The following is a 19,249-nucleotide window of genomic DNA, read 5'->3' on the forward strand; positions in this document are numbered from 1 at the left end:
CTTATCAAGTGACCATTTGTCTTATCCCCTTGGGAATCTCCCTTTTAGTCTTTTGAATACCATTCTCTGGGCCAGGAATACATTGGTTCTGTCAAATCTCTTTGACTCAGACCTGAACAAAAACATCAAACCCATTTTCCATGCTTTCCTCATGTGACTGAGCCAGTCTAGGTAATTAAAGAGGGCTTGGCTTCATGAGTACACTTCTGTAAGATGAGAAGCAAATACTGCACAATGTGTCTATTACTTTCCCATAGGTTTTAGCTCATCTACTTTTGCCATGTGGGCATTTTCTTTCTGCAGGTTACATCTGCTCAAACCCAGGAAGATTTTAAATATTAAGTGAATGAAAGCAAGCTGTTCCAGGGCAGATGCACTCAGAACCTTGACCTACCTGGGCACTTTAAGAAGACTCAGCCCATCCATCCAAAACACATATTAGGAGAATATCAATCCTATGGGCTAACAGGGTACATATAGAAAATGATCCTTAATCCACGGGCTGCAACGAGACACCTATTCTGTTTTCAACCTGATTTTAGTCTTGTTTCACAGTCTTTTTCATTGCCTGAGTAATCATTTGGATGGCATACCCTTGGAAATGACCCTTAGTTCTGACATTGGTAACTGTGTTGTGGTCCCATGAACACAAACAAGGCAACTGAGTTGGTTCAGTGGAATGTACTAGTATAGTTCACTTCCTACCCATCCTTCTCACCATGTGATGGAATCTGGCAATCTATTCACTTCTTCATGCCTGACAGTTACTGAAGGAATAGGAAGCAATAGGAGGGCTCCCCAAACCACCTGAGGATGAGTGAGATGAATTTTCTGATATGATGTTGAGTACCATACTGACTAAAAAAAATCCAGGAGTATGAACTCATTTTAAAAGTACAATTTCATTCAATATTTCAGCAATAAGTTTTGAATAAAGCTAACTCAGGGTTTTAATAGGTTTCTGTATCTCTAAGCCCCCAAACGCAATGCCATTCCCCACTCCTTACTCACTGAGTATGAACAAACATGAAACAACTTACTGTAAACTGGATCTGACATCCGCCCATGATATAATCCAAGAAAGAGTGCATCTTGTGGATCTGGATAGGAAGGAAAAGTGAGTTAGGAACAGCATGATCTGTTTCTTTACAGAAGGAAGGCCTAAACTTTGGGGATAGAGTGTTAACCAGAGAAAACAGCAGTGAGAGATCTGTGGAAGAATGGGTCAATCGATTTTGTTCCATTAAAAGAGAGAAATAAAGCAATGTCAATACAGACCAGCCCATGAGAGCTACAAATATCCATCCCCTACTCCTACTTCTTTTGGTTTATACATAGTTTTAATCATCTTTGCCTCTGGGGTGAGACCAAAACTATATTTTCAAGCATCACTACTGTTTTGAAATCAATAATGTCTCAACTTTCACTTTAGTGTTTCTTCACTGTGTCTAAGTCCTAGTCAAGGAAACATTCTTAATGTGGAGGTAATCTGGATTGATGGCGTTAAGATACATTTACCTGAGAAGGCTTTTATTGATAATGTCCAGTTAAAAACATCCCATGACATGAACAACAATGACTAGCATTTATTGAGCACTTACTCTATGTCAGGGACTTAATATCCTTTATCTCATTTAATTTTTAGAACATCCCTATGACAATGGTATTATTATTAGTAGTATTTATTATATCCATTTTAAAGATGAGGAAATCAAGGCTAAGATCACATAGCCAGTAAATGGTGAAGTTGGGATTCATATGGAAATATGGATGGTAAAATCCAACCTTTTGATGGATGTTGCCTTCTGTCAGTTGCCACCATCTGTTTTTTTCATGAAACTTATTGATTTCTGGACTCAATTTCTGCTTCTTTATGATTCTTCTACTTAGCTCCTAGTGATATTCATCTATTTGTTTATTCAACAAGTATGTATTTAGGACTCACTATGTACTAAATATTAGGGATTTAGTGATTAAAGAAACAGACACGGTAGCTGGAGTCATGGACCTTGCAGTCTGGTTCCTTCTACCTGCAGAACCAGTAACTGATTTTCTTCCCTTACTTCTAGGATTCCATCTGATGCTTAGGGGAAACTTCTCTGTTGATTTCTGGAGATCTCACCTCCAGGTGTATACATCTACTGGCAGATTTTCTCAAAGTGGTGTTCATTCACTTGGCCCTGTGAATAATGCCTGCTCGTGGAATACTTTGCCTGAAAGTATCAAGGAAGTAAGAACTTGGAAGTGAGTGAATAAGAGAGGTCACTGAGCACTTTCCTTAAGATCACCTTAAGGAAAATCAAAGCAGCTATTTGCACAGTCACTTTAAAGGGACAATTGAATTGGTTCATCCACATTTTTTTTCTCTTGCTTCTCTGAGCACAGAGATGATCATGTGGAGGTTTTGAACATACCTAAGATTTTTTTGTACAGGTATAATGAGTAAATGTGTACTACCCATAGGGCCAAATTAAGCAGCAGAGGGAAGAAGAGCCATATATTTGAGTGATGCACAAGTGCTCATTATCTTTGCAGAAGAGGAAATTGTGTTTCTAAAAAGAGTTTGTTATATACAGGACTCCAAAGGATGGAAGGCATGTCATGCCCCAAATGGGGTCAGTCAGGAGACAGAAGTGAGGGGAAAGTTTGGATTGTGATTTTCACAGAAAGCAATGGGTGAGGCAGGGTATCGAGTTAATCAGATAGTTTTAATTATTTCAGCAGTTTGGAGCTATTGGGATGGTCTCTAGTTGTGTGATATCTGGTCCTGGGGTGATGTAATGCAGGAGGAATGTTGACTTGGTGTGTGAGCATTCAGTAAGGAACTTAGTATGAGGATATGGACTCAGGATTGATGAATTTGTATACTAAAGACATGCTAGAAGGCATGTTATTTGCCATCTCTAGGAATTAAATAATCCCAAGTGAAGCAGTTCCTCCCCAGGTATACAAGGCCCCAAGATGTCAAAACATCAAAAAATATGGAAAATAAAATCTTGATTAATTCAATGACCTCAGATGGCCAATCACAATACAGTATCCCTTAATCTCAGTGATTGGTTCATGGGGTCAGCATGTGATCCAAGCCAGACCAATGAGCCTTTTCCTTTATTATCTTTTTATATAAGGATGTGGTCATACAGCTTTTGGCTGCCATAGAGAGACTAGTCTAGGAGAAGGAATCTGATCTACACACACACACACACACACACACACACACACACACCCCACAGAGTCTACACTTCAGAATAGTTTGGTGTGTGATTTCTTGTTTTGCTTTATGTTGGTCTGAAAGTGACATGAATTCAGTAGAAATCATAATTTTAATTTGAATATTTTCCCAGGCTAAGGATATGCAGTATGATACTCTCAGATGCTGTGTAGCACTAGAGAACCCCAATTTCCAGTTAACCAAATAATCATGAGGGTAAATAATCAATACTCTGTGTTGCTAAGTCAAATCTGGTAGCTCACATGTATTAAATACATTTGCAATTTACAACATTTGCAACTTCCTATGGGTTTATTGGGAGGTAACCCCATCATAAATTGAGGCTCCTCTCTCTCTCTCTCTCTCTCTCTCTCTCTCTGTGTTTAAAATCTGGATAGCATTTAAGTCCTATATGGTGGAATCAGACAGACACAAGTTAACATCTAAGTTCTTCACCTACAGAGCAGGAGAAAATATTTGCCAGCTATACATCAGACAAAGGACTGATAACCAGAATATATAGGGAACTTAAAAAACTAAATTCTCCAAAAACTAATGAACCAATAAAGAAATGGGCACGTGAACTAAACAGAACTTTCTCAAAAGAAGAAATTCAAATGGCCAAAAAAACACATGAAAAAATGCTCACCATCTCTAGCAATAAAGGAAATGCAAATTAAAACCACACTAAGATTCCACCTCACCCCTGTTAGAATAGCCATCATCAGCAACACCACCAACAACAGGTGTTGGCGAGGATGTGGGGGAAAAGGAACCCTCTTACACTGTTGGTGGGAATGTAAGCTAGTACCACCACTCTGGAAAAAAATTTGGAGGCTACTTAAAAAGCTAGACATCGATCTACCATATGATCCAGCAATACCACTCTTGGGGATATACCCAAAAGACTGTTACTCCAGAGGCACCTGCACATCCATGTTTATTGCGGCACTATTCACAATAGCCAAGTTATGGAAACAGCCAATATGCCCCACCACCGACGAATGGATTAAGAAAATGTGGTATCTATACACAATGGAATTTTATGCAGCCATGAAGAAGAATGAAATGTTATCATTCGCTGGTAAATGGATGGAATTGGAGAACATCATTCTGAGTGAGGTTAGCCTGGCCCAAAAGACCAAAAATCATATGTTCTCCCTCATCTGTGGACATTAGATCAAGGGCAAACACAACAAGTGGATTAGACTTTGAGCACATGATAAAAGCTTTAGCACACAAGGGAGGGGTGAGGATAGGTCAGACACCTAAAAAATTAGTTAGCATTTGTTGCCCTTAACGCAGAGAAACTAAAGCAGATACCTTAAAAGCAACTGAGGCCAATAGGAAAAGGGGACCAGGAACTAGAGAAAAGGTTTTGAAGGTTAATTCTTCAAAAAGAATTAACCTAGAAGGTAACACACATGCACAGGAAATTAATGTGAGTCAACTCCCTGTATAGCTATCCTTATCTCAACCAGCAAAAACCCTTGTTCCTTCCTATTATGGCTTATACTCTCTCTACAACAAAATTAGAAATAAGGGCAAAATAGTTTCTGCTGGGTATTGAGAGGGTAGGGGGGAGAGGGAGGGGGCAGAGTGGGTGATAAGGGAGGGGGTGGGGGCAGGGGGGAGAAATGACCCAAGCCTTGTATGCACTTATGAATAAAAAAAAAGCCTTCAAAAATATCACAGGTGAGTGACATATCCTCAGTTGTTCCATATTTTAATGTAATTATTGATAGGACAAGTAGTACTTTCTCAATTCCATACAGATCTATGCTGAATAAAACATTTGGCTTGATAAAAAAAAAATCTAAGTTCTTAAACTTATCACCTGTGTGACTCTGAGCTACCTATATTACCTCATTTGAAAGTAGAAATCTTGGGGTTGTGATAAAAAGTTAAATGGGATTTATTGTAGTTATTCTCAGATACCATTCAACTAGCACAGGAATTACTCTCACATACAATTTTAGAAGTTTAATAATTAGCATATGGAATTCTCTATAAGGCTGGAACTCCTTTGGGAGGAATTTCAAAGCTCTTTAATCTTCTTCCATTGTCTGATTTTCATGTTACCCTTTCAGCACTAGTAAGGTACCATATATGAAACTCTAAACACTGTGACAAGCAAGTAGTAGGTATTGCAGAAATTTTGGATGCCCATGTAGGGATTTTCCTACAACACTTTCCTGGGTACAGAATAGCTTGACCTTTGACCAGGACTCCCCTGTCTTTGGGGAAAGGACGGTCCTTGGGAAGGGGATAGTGGCAATGGGCTACCATAGCTCCAAGACCACCCATGATTACATTTCTGTTTGTATATCCATTAATATATTGCTTTTGTGTATTCTGTCTTTCAAAGATCAGTTCCTTATGATATTCTCTCCCTCTGACGACACCATCTGAACTCTTCCTCCTATGAAGTCATAGCTTCACAAGTCTTGGAAGAGAAGCCTACATACATACCTTGCACTGATTCAGAATCACCATGCCTGAATTTTTGTAATTTTTCTTCTTGGCTTTGTACTTGGGGTTGATGCATTCCCATTGTACCTGCAACAAGAAGAGTGATAGCATGAGAGCCTGCTCAGGAAGAAGTCGAGTCACTCAACGAGGCCAAACTCTTAGCTGTTGCTGTGAAAGCACTAGACTGGAGGACTGATGAGTGGTCTCTAGGTTGTAACCCTTGCATCTAGGGGAGCTGTACAGGGGAATGATTGAGAGTGAGACTCTGAAATCATACTACCCTGGTTTAAATTCCAGCACCTTCATTTCTCAGCTTTGGAAAATTAAAATAGAGCTTATAATGGTATCTATCTCATAGAACTACTGTGAGAATTAAATGATTAATCTATGTAATAAATTTTAAACCATAAAATGTGGACTATTCATAAGGTCAATTTACGAATGAGAAAATATCTGTAGACATAGGATTGAATGATGCACAAGTGCTAAAGTTTAGTACCTGAGAAATGACTTAAAATTGAAAAATTCAGGAATGCTGACTATAGGAAATTAACACTGTTGAGTTTCCACAGAACTTCAGTGATAACTAAAATGATGGACTGATACATGTCATAACAGTGACACTACAGATTAGAGCCTTGGGAGTGGCTGGGAACTGAGGAGCTAGCTGGGCGCTAAAGAACCATGTAGGTGAACAGCTCTCAGCCTTTCTGGCCTATGGAAGATTTCACAGGACAAAATAAATTGTGAGCCAAACATCCAAGAGTCACTGCATGTTCTTGCCCATGAACCTATGGGAACTGAATCCTGATGTTTCCATACAGCAGACAAAATTTCACTCCTTGACTATCGGAAGTGTCTGAAAATGGAACAATTTCGGAGGCAGATATGAATGGGGTAGACTGGCACATCAGTGAACTCCAATGAGCTATCTATTCATCTTAGTGTCCATGCCTTTGTATAATTCATTCCCATGTGGTGCTGAGCTTACTCATGTGACTTGTCTTGGCTTAGGGGACATTAGCAAATGTGATATGAACAGAGACTGGAAAAGTGCCACTGCACTGGGGCTTCCTTTTGCTTCTGGGAAGTTTTCACCACTATGCAAAAAACACTTATGTCAGAGGGTAAAAGAACACATGGAGAAATGTCCCAACCACCTCTGGTGCCCAGGCACAAATGCATGAGAGTTCAGTTGGCACTATGAGAAGCAGAGAGGAATTGTCCTGGGTGAACTCAGCCAAAATCATCAACCCATAACCCGATGAACACATAATTATTGCTGTTTTTAGCCAGGAAGTTTTGAGGTAATTTGTTACTTAGCAACAGATAACATAATAGTTTCTCATGGAGGAGGTTCTAGCAGGAACTGGACAATTGCATTCAGTGGTCTGGGATTCACATTCATATTAGCTTCACTTCAAATCCTGGCCTGTTGGCCACCATGCCTCACTCTAGTAGGGTCTCAGAAGCTCTTTTATTTAATCTTATAAATTTTCCCTTTGATCTTCTCAAACAAAAGATTTTTATGAAAGGACTCAAGAATTAATGAAGAATCGATGCTATACCTTCAGAACCATGACCTCCATAGGGGAAGGAAGCTTGAACAGTGGTGCCTCCTCTTTTCCCCTCTGATGCTACTACACACTGAGATTCCTCATGGTTCAAACCTCCACCATGAGATGAGATGAGGATAGTCCTCTCATCTATCCTATCTTCCTAGGTTATTCATACATTCTTTCCACTTTAACTATTGTTTCTTTGTTGATGGTTCCTAAAATACATTTACAGGTAAGTTCTTCCCAGTGCCATTTTTCTCAAAACCTAATTCTGTAATTTTCTTCACAAGTGGATCTCCCTGCTACAAAACTTCCTCATCTGAGGTTCTATCTTTCCTTGTATCATCCTTTTCTTCCCTCCCTTCCTTCTGACATCCAGTATCTCAACAAATCTTATAGATCCCATCACCAAAATGCATCTTAAATCTCTTCACCTTTCTCTGTCTCCATTACCATTTATTTATCCAGGTCAGTGTCACACTTTGTCTTATCCACAGCAGCAGTCTCCTCCTCATAGATCTCCCTCCTTCACTCCTTTGTTTCTAATTGACATTAATCTCCACAGTAGGCAAAGCAATCTTTCAAAACATTAAGACCAGTCATACCACTTCTTGCTTAAAACCCCTCAAAGGACTGCCCAACAGAACTGTCTCACTCTTGGGAATATTCTGTCCCTGTATGATCAAAAAGGTAGTCCCTGGCCACACAGAGCTGGTGAGCACTTGAAATGGGGCTAATATGACTGATGAACTAAATTCCTTTTACTTATTTTTATTTTAATTAATTTAAATTTAAATTGTCACATGTGGCTAGTGGCTACTGTATTAGAGTATACAACTTGGGTGTGCCTTCATCATGTTTAGAAGAATCTATCAGAATCTGCTTTCTCTGGCCTCTGCCCTGTCTTTAACCACATCCCATGCATGGCTTTATTGCTCTCTCTGCTCCAAGCGCTCAGTCACTAAGCTCTTTCTGCCTCAATACTTTGAAGTGCTATTCCCCTTGACTCCAGTGCTTTTCTCTCAATCATTGCCTGTTTGGCTTCTTTTAATCCTTAAAATGCCTCAATTTAAATGTCACATTTTTAGATCATCTCTTCTGACACACTGTTTTATAAATGAGTTCTGTTTTTTTATAGCATTTGTTATCATTTAAGTTTTTTGTCTACTTGATTTGTATGTATATTCTGCCCTGACTCCCACCAGTCTGTAAGCTTCAGGAGGGCAGAGACAATGTAGGCATAGTTAATCATGGCACACTTAGAGCCTGGCACAGTACCTAGAACTTTGATCCTCACTAAATATTGCAGAATCAATAAAGAAGAGAAGAGTTTCCACTGTGCAAGTGTGTCAGCAAGGGGCTGGTGATTTAGTTAAATGTTTCTGGCATCTCACTGACACAGAAAAGTGCAGTAGCATATGGTCCATGTCTTCCGTTGGACTTAAAGATTTATCTGTTTGTTTGAAAGCATTAGGCTTTGATGGTTTTCAATAATGACATATGTTATAATCCTACTTTTAATGCCCTCTTAGAAACAAAAAATGACATACTTCCTTTATTTATTGATTTGGCTATTTCTATTTGTAGAGGTGAATAAGATAAAACTTTGTAAGATACTATAGAACTCTAGCAGGTGGTGTTGATAAACCGTCATTGATTTATTAGCTCAATAGGGCCTGGTTGTGTACATTTAATAGAGTAACAATTTCTCTGGTCATGTTCCTTATTATCCTGGGAGTGATTTCACTTCTAATGTAGTGTCCATGAAACTCTGTATGCCTGCTTGTGGGAGACGGTCTCTGTGTGTTTGACAAGTTTCTTGCAATATTACATACATAAGTCATTCATGAATATATTGTGGGACATAAGTCAGTTACTACTGTGGGAAACTATGTTTATTTCTACTGGGAACTCTGGGAAACCACACCGAGCCCACAGCTCAGAGCTTTGCCACCTGAAGGGCAATGGAGCTGGGATATTTATACTTCATTTTCCGTTACTTCTTTGTTGACAGCTGCTTCCTGAAAGGTGTTAGATCTCCCCCAACATTTCCTGCTTGCTTTGGGCATCAGCAAAACAAGCTCCAGCAGCCAGACAGAGCCCTTAGAGAAGGAGACTCAGGTACTGAAGGTGGAAAAGGGGAGGCAAATACTGAACAGGTAAGAGGAAAAGGTGTGTGTGTGTGTGTAAGAAACACAGAAAGGGTTTAGCTTTCTGTGTATTGCAATGGGTCTCTGGTATGTGGTGGGATATGGATTCATGTCTCACTATCAAGTGTGTAAGAGTGAAATTGTGAAACTAGATGAAAACCTGGTGCCCATAATAAAGATTTGGAGAATTTCAATCATTTCTCCAAAGCATTACATGTATTATCAATGTCACGAAGTCACGAAAACGTAGAGCCAAAAAAATTACTACTGCTTACAGCAGGTGTTTTGGAAGTGCTAGCTGTGTGCTAAGGGCTCTGCTAGAACCTAACATGGATTGTCACATTTAATTTTCATGACACTGTATGAAGTAGGTACAATTACCACCCTCATTTTTAGGTGAGAAAAAATGAGAAAAGATTGAGTCACTTTCCCAAGACTATGTAGCTAAAGGAAATTAGAAAATTTCTCATTTAACCTCTCCATTTAACTGGTGGAGAAAACTGTAGGGACAGTGTCGTGACTGAAATTGCATAATTGCTTTGGATTAAGCTAGTTCTAGAATCAAATCCCACCACACTCACTTTCTATAGACCTGATCATGCCTTGATGCTTTGTCTCTAGCTGTTTCCTTTGGCATTAACCACACACCATAAAGAATGCCTGGAGCAATACCACAATGGTTCGCACATACCTGTTTCCCTTCCATTGCTCCTCTCATCTCCTTGAATGTCGAGGTGAATTCTCCAATGAAGTCATGCTTGCCATTGGAGTCCCAGTCCCATACTATGCACTGCGAGAGAAAAGAGTTATCTTTTTTCCTCCTTTAAATGAAGAATGCTGCCATAGCTACAAGCAGTGCGAACTTTATGAGGAAGAGTAGATGGAAGACACTGGGCTTGGAACAAAAGCCTAGCAGTTTGGGGTTGTGTCATGTGGGAGATGATAATCCTTTGGCTTTACAGCCTTTTATTTAGCCTTTTTGACCACAATCTACAAACAGATGCAACAGTGACTGCAATAATTTGAGTATTTTTTTCTGAAATGCCATACGACTCAAGTGAGACCCAAAGAAATGGCAACCTGGGACTTGAAGGCAGGTGTTTTGACTCCAGTTGGGTGTTATTTCCTTAGCATAAATAGACTCCCTGGTTTACAGCTGGAGCCAAATGTCTGAGTCCAAGCCTGTAGCTTCCACAATGGAAGCTTCTGTTAGGGATTTCAATGGGGTTGTATTAATCACATTTTTCCCTTCCTCCCTCCCTTCCTCCTTCCCTCCCTCTCTTCCTTCCTTCCATCCATCACTTTTACATTTACTTACATGTGTATACATTGTTTGGACCACCTCCCCCCTCCCCTGCTTCCGGGCAGAACCTGATCCACCCTCTTCTCCGATTTTGTTGAAGAGAAAACATAAGAGATAAGAGATAATAATATAAGAGATAATAAGAAAGACATTGCATTTTTGCTAGTTTGAGATAAAGATAGCTATACAGAGAGATTCCTAGCATTGCTTCCATGCACTTCTGTATTGCAACCCAGATTGGTTCATCTCTACCAGACCGCTTCACTACTTCCTAGTCCCCTTCCTATAGTGGCCTCCGCCAGTTCAAGATTATTATATTCGTTCTACAGTGAGCACATCAACCATATTCAAATTTTAGGTTTCCTTCCCTTTCCCTATTCCTCCCATGCACATTTTCCCCTTAGTGTGTGACCTATGTCCAATAATATTACTGCATTTGTTTTGGGTCTATAATCTGCATATGAGGGAGAACATGCGATTTTTTGGCCTTCTGAGTCTGGCTAACTTCGCTTAAGATGATGTTCTCTAGTTCCATCCATTTACTTGCGAATGTCAAAATTTCATTCTTCTTTGTAGCTGAGTAAAATTCTATTGTGTACAAATACCACATTTTCTTAATCCATTTGTCAGCAGTGGGGCATCTTGGCTGTTTCCATAGCTTGGCTATTGTGAATAGTGCCGCAGTAAACATGGGTGTGCAGGTGCCTCTGGAGAAACCTGAGTTGCATTCTTTTGGGTATAATCCCTAGGACTGGGATTGCTGGATCATATGGTAGATCTATGTTTAGTTTTTAAAGAAGCCTCCATATTTTTTTTCCAAAGTGGTTGTACTAGCTTACATTCCCACCAGCAGTGTATGAGGGTTCCTTTTTTCCCTGCATCCTCACCAACATTTGTTGAAGGTGGTGTTATTGATGCTAGCTATTCTAACAGGAGTGAAGTGGACTGTTAGTGTGGTTTTGATTTGCATTTCTTTTATGGCCAGGGATGTTGGGCATTTTTTCATGTATTTTTTGGCCATTTGGACTTTCTCCTTTGAAAAAGTTCTGTTTAGTTCAGTTGCCCACTTCTTTATGGGTTCATTAATTTTGGGGGGAGTTTAGTTTTTTGAGCTCCCTGTATATTCTGTTTATCAGTCCTTGGTCTGATGTATAGCCAGTGAATATTTTCTCCCACTCTGTGGGTGGTCTCTTCAGTTTAGAGACCATTTCTTTTTTTGTGAAGAGGCTTTTTAATTGCATTCAGTCCCTTTGTCCATCCTTTCTCTTAGTTGCTGGGATGCTGGAGTTCTACTGAGGGAGTCCTTACTATACCTATTGTTTCCAGGGTATTCCCTGCTCTTTCATGTACTAAATCCAAGGTTTCAGATCTGATATTAAGGTCATTAATCCACTTTGAGTTGATACTAGTGTAGGGTTTTAGGCATGGATCTAATTTCAGTTTTCTTCAGGTAGATAACACTTTTCCCAGCAACATTTGTTGAAGAGGCTGTCTTTTCTCCATTGTATGTTTTTGGCGCCTTTGTCAAAAATAAGGTGGGTGTAGGTGTATGGATTCATATCCTGTCCTCTATTCTGTTCCACTGGTCTTCATATCTGTTTTTGTGCCAGTACCATGCTGTTTTTATTGCTATGGCTCTGCAGTGTAGTTTGAAGTCGGGTATTGTGATACCTCCAGCATTGCTCTTTTTGCTCAGTATCGCCTTGGCTATTTGTGGTCTCTTGTGTTTCCAAATGAACTTTAGGGTAGATTTTTCAATGTCTGTGATGAATGTCATTGGGATTTTGATGGAAATTACATTAAACATGTAGATTGCTTTTGGTAGTGTAGCCATTTTTGCTATGTTGATTCTGCCAATCCATGAGCATGGGAGATCTTTCCATCTTCTGTAGTCTTCCTTGATTTCTTTCTTTAGTGGTTTGTAGTTCTCCTTGTAGAGGTCATTTACATCTTTTGTTAAGCTTATTCCTAGGTGTTTGTTTTTTTTGAGGCTACTGTAGATGGAATTGTTTTCCTATATTCTTTTGCAGTTTGTTCATTGTAAGTATACAGAAAGGCTACTGATTTTTGCAGGTTGACTTTGCATCCTGCTACATTGCTGAAGCTGTTTATGGTGTCTAGGAGTTTTGGGGTGGGGTCTTTTGGGTTTTTGCAGTACAGGATCATGTCATCCACAAATAGGGATACCTTGACTATTTCTTTACCTATTTGTATTCCTTTTATTTCTTCTTCTTGCCTTATTGCTATGGCTAGGAATTCCAGGACTATGTTGAATAGGAGTGGGGAATAGGCATCCTTGTCTCATTCCTGACTTTAGGGGAAATGGTTTCAGTTTTTCCCTATTGAGTATAACGTTGGCTATAGGTTTATCATAAATAGCCTTTATAATGTTGAGGTACATTCTTTCTATTCCTAGTTTTCTTAGAGCTTTTATCATGAAGTGGTGTTGAAACATTTTTCTTTTTCTTTCTCTCTCTTTTTTTTTTTTTGGTAAGACTGGGATTTGAACTCAGGTCTCTGCACTTGCAAATCAGGCACTCTACCGCTTGAGAGCCACACCTCCACTCCATTTTGGTCTGGTTATTTTGAAAATGGGGGTTTCACGAACTATTTTCCCAAGCTGGTCTTGAATCACAATCTCCCCAATCTCAGCCTCCCAAGTAGGTAGGGTTACAGGCGTGAGCCCCTGGTGTCTGGTTAACAAACTTTTCTTCTGTTTTCATGATGGCAAAAGAGTAATGCCAAAAGAAATGAGTAAGAACTAAAAACTGTGAGCCCTTCAAGGCATAAGGATAAGGCCCAGTGAAGAGCACCTGCCTACTATTTGGAAAGCCCTTGCTATGTTCCTCAGCACCGCCCCCTGACCAAAGTAAAACCCTTAATGGTGACCCACATGAACAATGGAAGATGGGGACCAATGAGTCACACTGGTAAATATTCATCCATCACATGGAAGCCACAACTGTTCACGTCCAACAAGAGAGCTCCTCCTAACACTTCTAAGACTAAATTTTAGCAACACTTTGTAGAGCAATTGGATTAAATCAGTTGCATAGCTTGGCTACATGGTTGGGTGTTGAGGAAGGTCCCTATTGTGTTCTTGGGTCCGGAGGGTGTACTCAAGTCTTAGAACTTTAGACATCACTTTTATATTTCAAGTCAATGGTGTGCAGCAAAGATGTCGCAAACCTTAAATAAGATCAAGAGCAAGAGCAAGGCTTAAGTGGTAGAGTGTCTGCCTAGCAATTGCATGGCCCTGAGTTCAAACCCCAGCACTACCTTAAAAAAAAAGAAAGAAAAAGATCAAGGTAGCAAGGGGGATGTTTTACTGGGAGATCTTCATCACAATACCAGGGTTCTAAATGACAGCCTGTTCTTCATTGAAGGGGCAGATTCCACTGACTAGTCCTGCCTGAAAATCTGATTTTAAATCAGTTCCCAGATCATGTGGGATCCCCATGTTTCTACAAGGAAATGGGTCCAAGCTGAAACAGAATTTCCCCCTTACATATATTCCTACTCATTTATTTTCCACCACAGTTAATTGCACCAACACCATCTAGTAGCTATAATCAGAAAGCAGGGCACCATTCTCAATATGCCCTTTTTCCCTCACCTTTCACATTGGGTCTTCTCCTCTCTGTCTTCTAAATATGGCTGGACTCTAGCACTTCTCTTCATTCCTACAGTTCCTTCTTAATCTGTTACTACAACAGCTTCCCAGACCATCTCCTTGCCTCCTTTGGATTTCCCTACCACTAGAATCCACTAATTATGTTCATTACCTGCTTCAAATAAAAATAAATACATGCTAACAGCTCTTCCAAAGTATTTCACAATCTGACTCCCTCGATATTCCCAAACTTACCTTTTGTAACTCATGCTTACATTGTTTTAATTTCCTAAAAAAAAATATGATGTTGGTAGTAATAAAAAGCATTTGCTAAGACTTTCCTTTGAGGCATATTAAAGAAAAACTAACTTTTCAGATTCTCCTCTCTCTCTAAACATAGAGAATTTGTTAGGTAATTCTTTTGCTTTAAAGACATTAATAAACCTTTCAGTGAGGAAAGAATGCCTTAGAATTAATTGTAATAGAAGAGGAGCTAAAGAAAGCTAAACAGTTCTGATGAAAAATGTAATGGTCAGGTTGAGTTTTTCTTTTGTAACTAGAGACACAGACCTGAGACCAAAGGTGTGGACTGAGGAAAAATTAGGGTAGGTTTCATCAGAGGTCTGAAGGATGATGATGGTTTGGATTTTGAGTGTCTCCAAAAGGCCCAGGTGTTGAAGGCTTGTCCCCTAGTCTGTGGCACTATTCAGAGGTGGTAGAACTTTTAGGAGGTGAGGCCTAATGGAAGGAAGCTATGATATCTAATTTTCCTCACTCGCACCACCTCCCCTTTCTCATTAACCATGAGACCCCAGTCAATACGTTACCCATAAGAGTATTATGCTGATGGTGAAGTGGAGAATGGAGGAGAGATACATGTTTGGGGATAAGCACATGAGAGGGCAATGTGAGGTGACCCAGAGAAGTAACTGAGAATTAAGTGGGAAGCCGGGCAGGTGAGTCCTAGGAGTAGAATTTTGCATAAATGCCGTAGAGATTGTTTTAGTAACATGGGACTAGAATTCAAGTTCTTTCACTTAGAGTTTAAAAGAAAATTTGATCATAGAAAATTGAACAATTACAATTAAAATTCAGTTAAAATCCTTATTCAATTCATACTTTTGGGGGGAGGGGTTGAACTTTGGGCCTTGCACTTGCTAGGCAGGCACTCTTCCACTTAGGCCATGCCCCCAGCCCTTTTTGCCTTTCAGACAGCATCTCACACTTTTAGCTGGACTGTCCTAGGACCATGGCCTTTCCACACTCACTCCTGGGTAACTGGGATTACAGATGTATACCACCACGCCCAGACTGTTCTTAAGATAGGGTCTGGCAAAATTTTTTCTTTTTGTCATGGGATGGCCTTGAAATGCGATCCTCCCATCTCTCTCTCCTATGTAACTGGGATTAAAGGTGTGAACTACTATGCTTGCTGCTCCCTTTTTGTCTGGTGCTGGGGGTTGAACCCAGGGCCTCCTGCATTGCTAGGCAAACACTGTACTACTTCATTATGTTCAAAACCTTTCATTATTTTTTTAAAATATGAGACAGGGTCTTGCTAAGTTGCTCAAGTTGAATTTGAACTTGCAGTCTACTTGCCTTAACTTCCCAAGTAGCTGAGATTCCAGGCATGAACCACCATGCCCAATTTACATTAATGTTTTAGTCATTATATGCTTACTCAATTGGCAGATGTTAAAAGTAAATTATTATCAGATGAAGGTCTGAAAATTCTTTGGATTAAAAAATTACCCTCTCACTTATATAGTGCTGTGACTGTATCTGGTTTTCTTTCCAGTAACATAGGATTAAATTTCTTTGTCCCCTTGGGTTTGGTAGTAGCCATATGACTTGTATTGGGTAGTGAAATATAAGGAACAGCTATTCAAGAACTTTCAGAAGGAAGCTTTAAGAGGTGGAGTGTGACTTACAGGTTTATTTCTTCGTGTGCTGTGGTGGTCAGTAACATTACTGTTATTGTCATCCTGTTTACCCATGATCTACATATATGTACATTAGAAATAAGTCCCTGTCACTTTCAGTCACTAAGAATACTATAGCACAAACTCATCTAAAAGCTCTTTAAATATTTAAAGCACAGTCATAGGAAAAAGTATCACAATTTACTTTAACTCTAAAGTGGGAAAAACAGAATTTTGAGAGGAAGTGAACAAAGAAAACATTTACCAATAATTAGACCTGCTAAAAACCAAAATAATATATTTCTGAAGGACTACACATTATTGCTGGAAATGTTCAAGCAGGAACTTCAGGACCACATGCAAACTATATAGTGGAGAAAGTCAAATAAAGTTATACAAGGAAGTTATAAAAGACTTCATGGGATGCTTTTGAACTTCCTTCTAACATAGAGATGCTAAGCTTAGTTCTAGTTGCAAAGAGTATTAAATAAAGTCAATGAAAGTCTTACTTTGTTGGGTTCAAATGCTAAGCAGTGCAATGTAGCTTTGGCAGGAATTTTGAGACTCTCTTTTTAATTCAAAGTAGAATGAATGGACCATTTGGAAAAAGTTGTAGAACACTGTGAATTGATGTGCTATAACAATAAGGTGTTTTTTTCTCTGTTTGCCAGCCCCTCCTTCCTGACCTTGACACTCATTTGTTATGTGGAACAAGAAACAGAAGAAAATTTGCAGGGCATAAAAGCAGCATGGTCCTGGGACCACATCGTTAAGCCTCATAACTGTGTGCAATAAACACAGCCCACCAAGTGGGTAAATATGACCCTTAAAGACTCACTCTTCTACCTTTGGGAGGAGCAAATAAAAAGGCAAAGGGGACAGAAGAAAATAAAGAGAAGTGGAAACAGCCTTTTTAACATTATCCTGAATTGGCAGAGAGCCGGTGAGGGGCCACATGTCACTCCTTTGTCCTGTCTTAGATTTCCCATCATGCTTGGGTTAGTTATTCTCCCTCCTTCACCTGCCAACATTGACATTCCAATGTTTGTGATATACTCTGGAGCTAGGGAAGAATGGGAGTGACCACAGAGTCCCCCTGAGATGGAGGATGAATTGGACTTGCAAGCTCTCCAGTTGGGGCCTCCCAGAGCTGCCACCATAGCTTCCACGGGCCCCACTTCTTCAGTTAGCTGGCATTTCTCATCAAGGCAGTTGCAGAATTTTGTTTTGACCTTCCTCAGAAGAAATCCCAAAGGAAGGAAGACATGGTTAAGCAGACGAATAAAAACACTGTCTTCCCTTTAGCCCTGCCATGGAGCTGGTTTATGACAGCTTTGATGTGGCTGACAGGGAAACGCATCTTGATGAAAAGTAAACAGATCAACTACCCTGCAGAAAAGCGGAGACAGGCAGAGGTCTGGGTGTGAATCCATAAGGAGTCCCTGACACATCTGTGAGAGCTCAGCATTGCAACGCTATCTGCAAGCCAGAAAATTCTCACAGCTCCCAAAGGAATTTAGGTAAAGAATCTTAAAATGGATATACTTGACAGATGGTCTAGTCAACTCTCTCCTTTTAAAAAAAGGAAACTGATGGCATAGGTATGACTTTTATAATTTTACCCAGAATAGTAGAGACTAAAACCCCAGTCTTCTGTCTCCCTGATTTCATCAATACCTCAGAAATAGTAAGTGATAACTGTTAAAAAGCATATGGTGCTTTCTGTGTGCCAGACACTGTTGTGAACACTTCATACATATCAGAAATGATATCCAAATGCAGAAGAATGAAGCTGGACCATCTCACACCAGAACAGAAATCAATTCATCATTGGTAAAAGATAAACATAAGACCTGTAACTATACAAGTCCAAGAAGAAAGCACATGGAAAATCTTGACATTGGTTTTAGCAATGATTCCTTGGATATGTCACCAAATAGCAAAGGTAAGAAGAGCAAGAATAGACAAATACAACCACAACAAACTAGAAAGAATATGCACAGCAAAGAAAATAATAAAATGAATGAAAAGGCACCCATGGAACAGGAGCAAATATTTGTAAGCCATTTATCTCATAAAGGTTTCACTTCCTAAGTAAATAATTTCAACTTTATAGCAAAACAAACAAATAAACAAAAACACAGCAAATAACTTTATTTTTTAAAATAGTCCAAGGACTTGAACAAGAATTTCTCTAAAGACACACAAATGAACAACTATGGACACAATAAGATGCTCAATATCATTAATTATCAAGGAAATGGAAATTAAACTACAATGAGCTATCACCTCATAAGTTCTTAGGGTGGCTATTCTAAACATACTCAACAGATAACAAGTATTCAGGAAGACATGGAGAACTTGAATCTTTTGTACATCATTGGTGGGAACATAAAATTGTGCACCAGTTATGGAAAATAATATGAGGATTCTCAAAAAATTTAAATAGGAATATCCTGTTTTATATGATGTAGCAATCTAACTTCTGGGTATATATCCAAATCAGGATATATATCCTTTGAAATCAGGATGTCAAAGAGATTGCTAATAGTCAAGACATGGAAACAACTTAAATATCCACTGATGGGTGAATGGACAAAGATGTCAAATATCTATGTCAAAGAATGCTATTTAGCCTTTAAAAAGATGGAAATCCTGTCAGTTTTTGACAACATAGATAAACTAGGGGGACGTTAAGTAAAATGAGCAGTCACAGGACAAATTCTCTATGACTCCACTTACACAAAGTGGGTAAAATAGACAAACCCAGAGATGCAGAGAAGACAATGGTGGTTATCAAGAGCTGGGTGGGGTGCAGAGGGCAGCTGGGGAATTGTTACTTAATGGTATAAAGCTTTGCTATGCTAGATGAGTAAGTTCTAGGGATCTACAGTGCCCGTACTTAACAATACAGTATTGCACATTTCAAGTTTAAGTGGGTAGGTCTCATGTTTAGTGGTTTTGAACTCAGGGTTAGGTAGGCATTCTACCACTTGGGCCACAAACCAGTCCTTTTTCT

General features: G+C 39.4%; 1 protein-coding gene across 5 annotated transcripts in view; it reads right to left on the reverse strand.

The window, feature by feature from the left end:
• Nucleotides 1-19,249, reverse strand: part of Cpne4 (copine 4) — a 661,593-nt gene that overhangs the window by 47,656 nt on the left and 594,688 nt on the right. For all 5 annotated transcript variants that reach the window (XM_074059820.1, XM_074059816.1, XM_074059817.1 and 2 more), the window contains exons 8-10: nt 10,084-10,182; nt 5,684-5,770; nt 1,041-1,100 (exon numbers count right to left, since the gene is read on the reverse strand). In XM_074059820.1, the coding sequence (XP_073915921.1) occupies nt 1,041-1,100; nt 5,684-5,770; nt 10,084-10,182 (246 nt within the window). The remainder of the gene's footprint in view (nt 1-1,040; nt 1,101-5,683; nt 5,771-10,083; nt 10,183-19,249) is intronic.

This window comes from Castor canadensis, chromosome 17 (genome assembly GCF_047511655.1).
Source record: "Castor canadensis chromosome 17, mCasCan1.hap1v2, whole genome shotgun sequence".
NCBI lineage: Eukaryota > Metazoa > Chordata > Mammalia > Rodentia > Castoridae > Castor > Castor canadensis.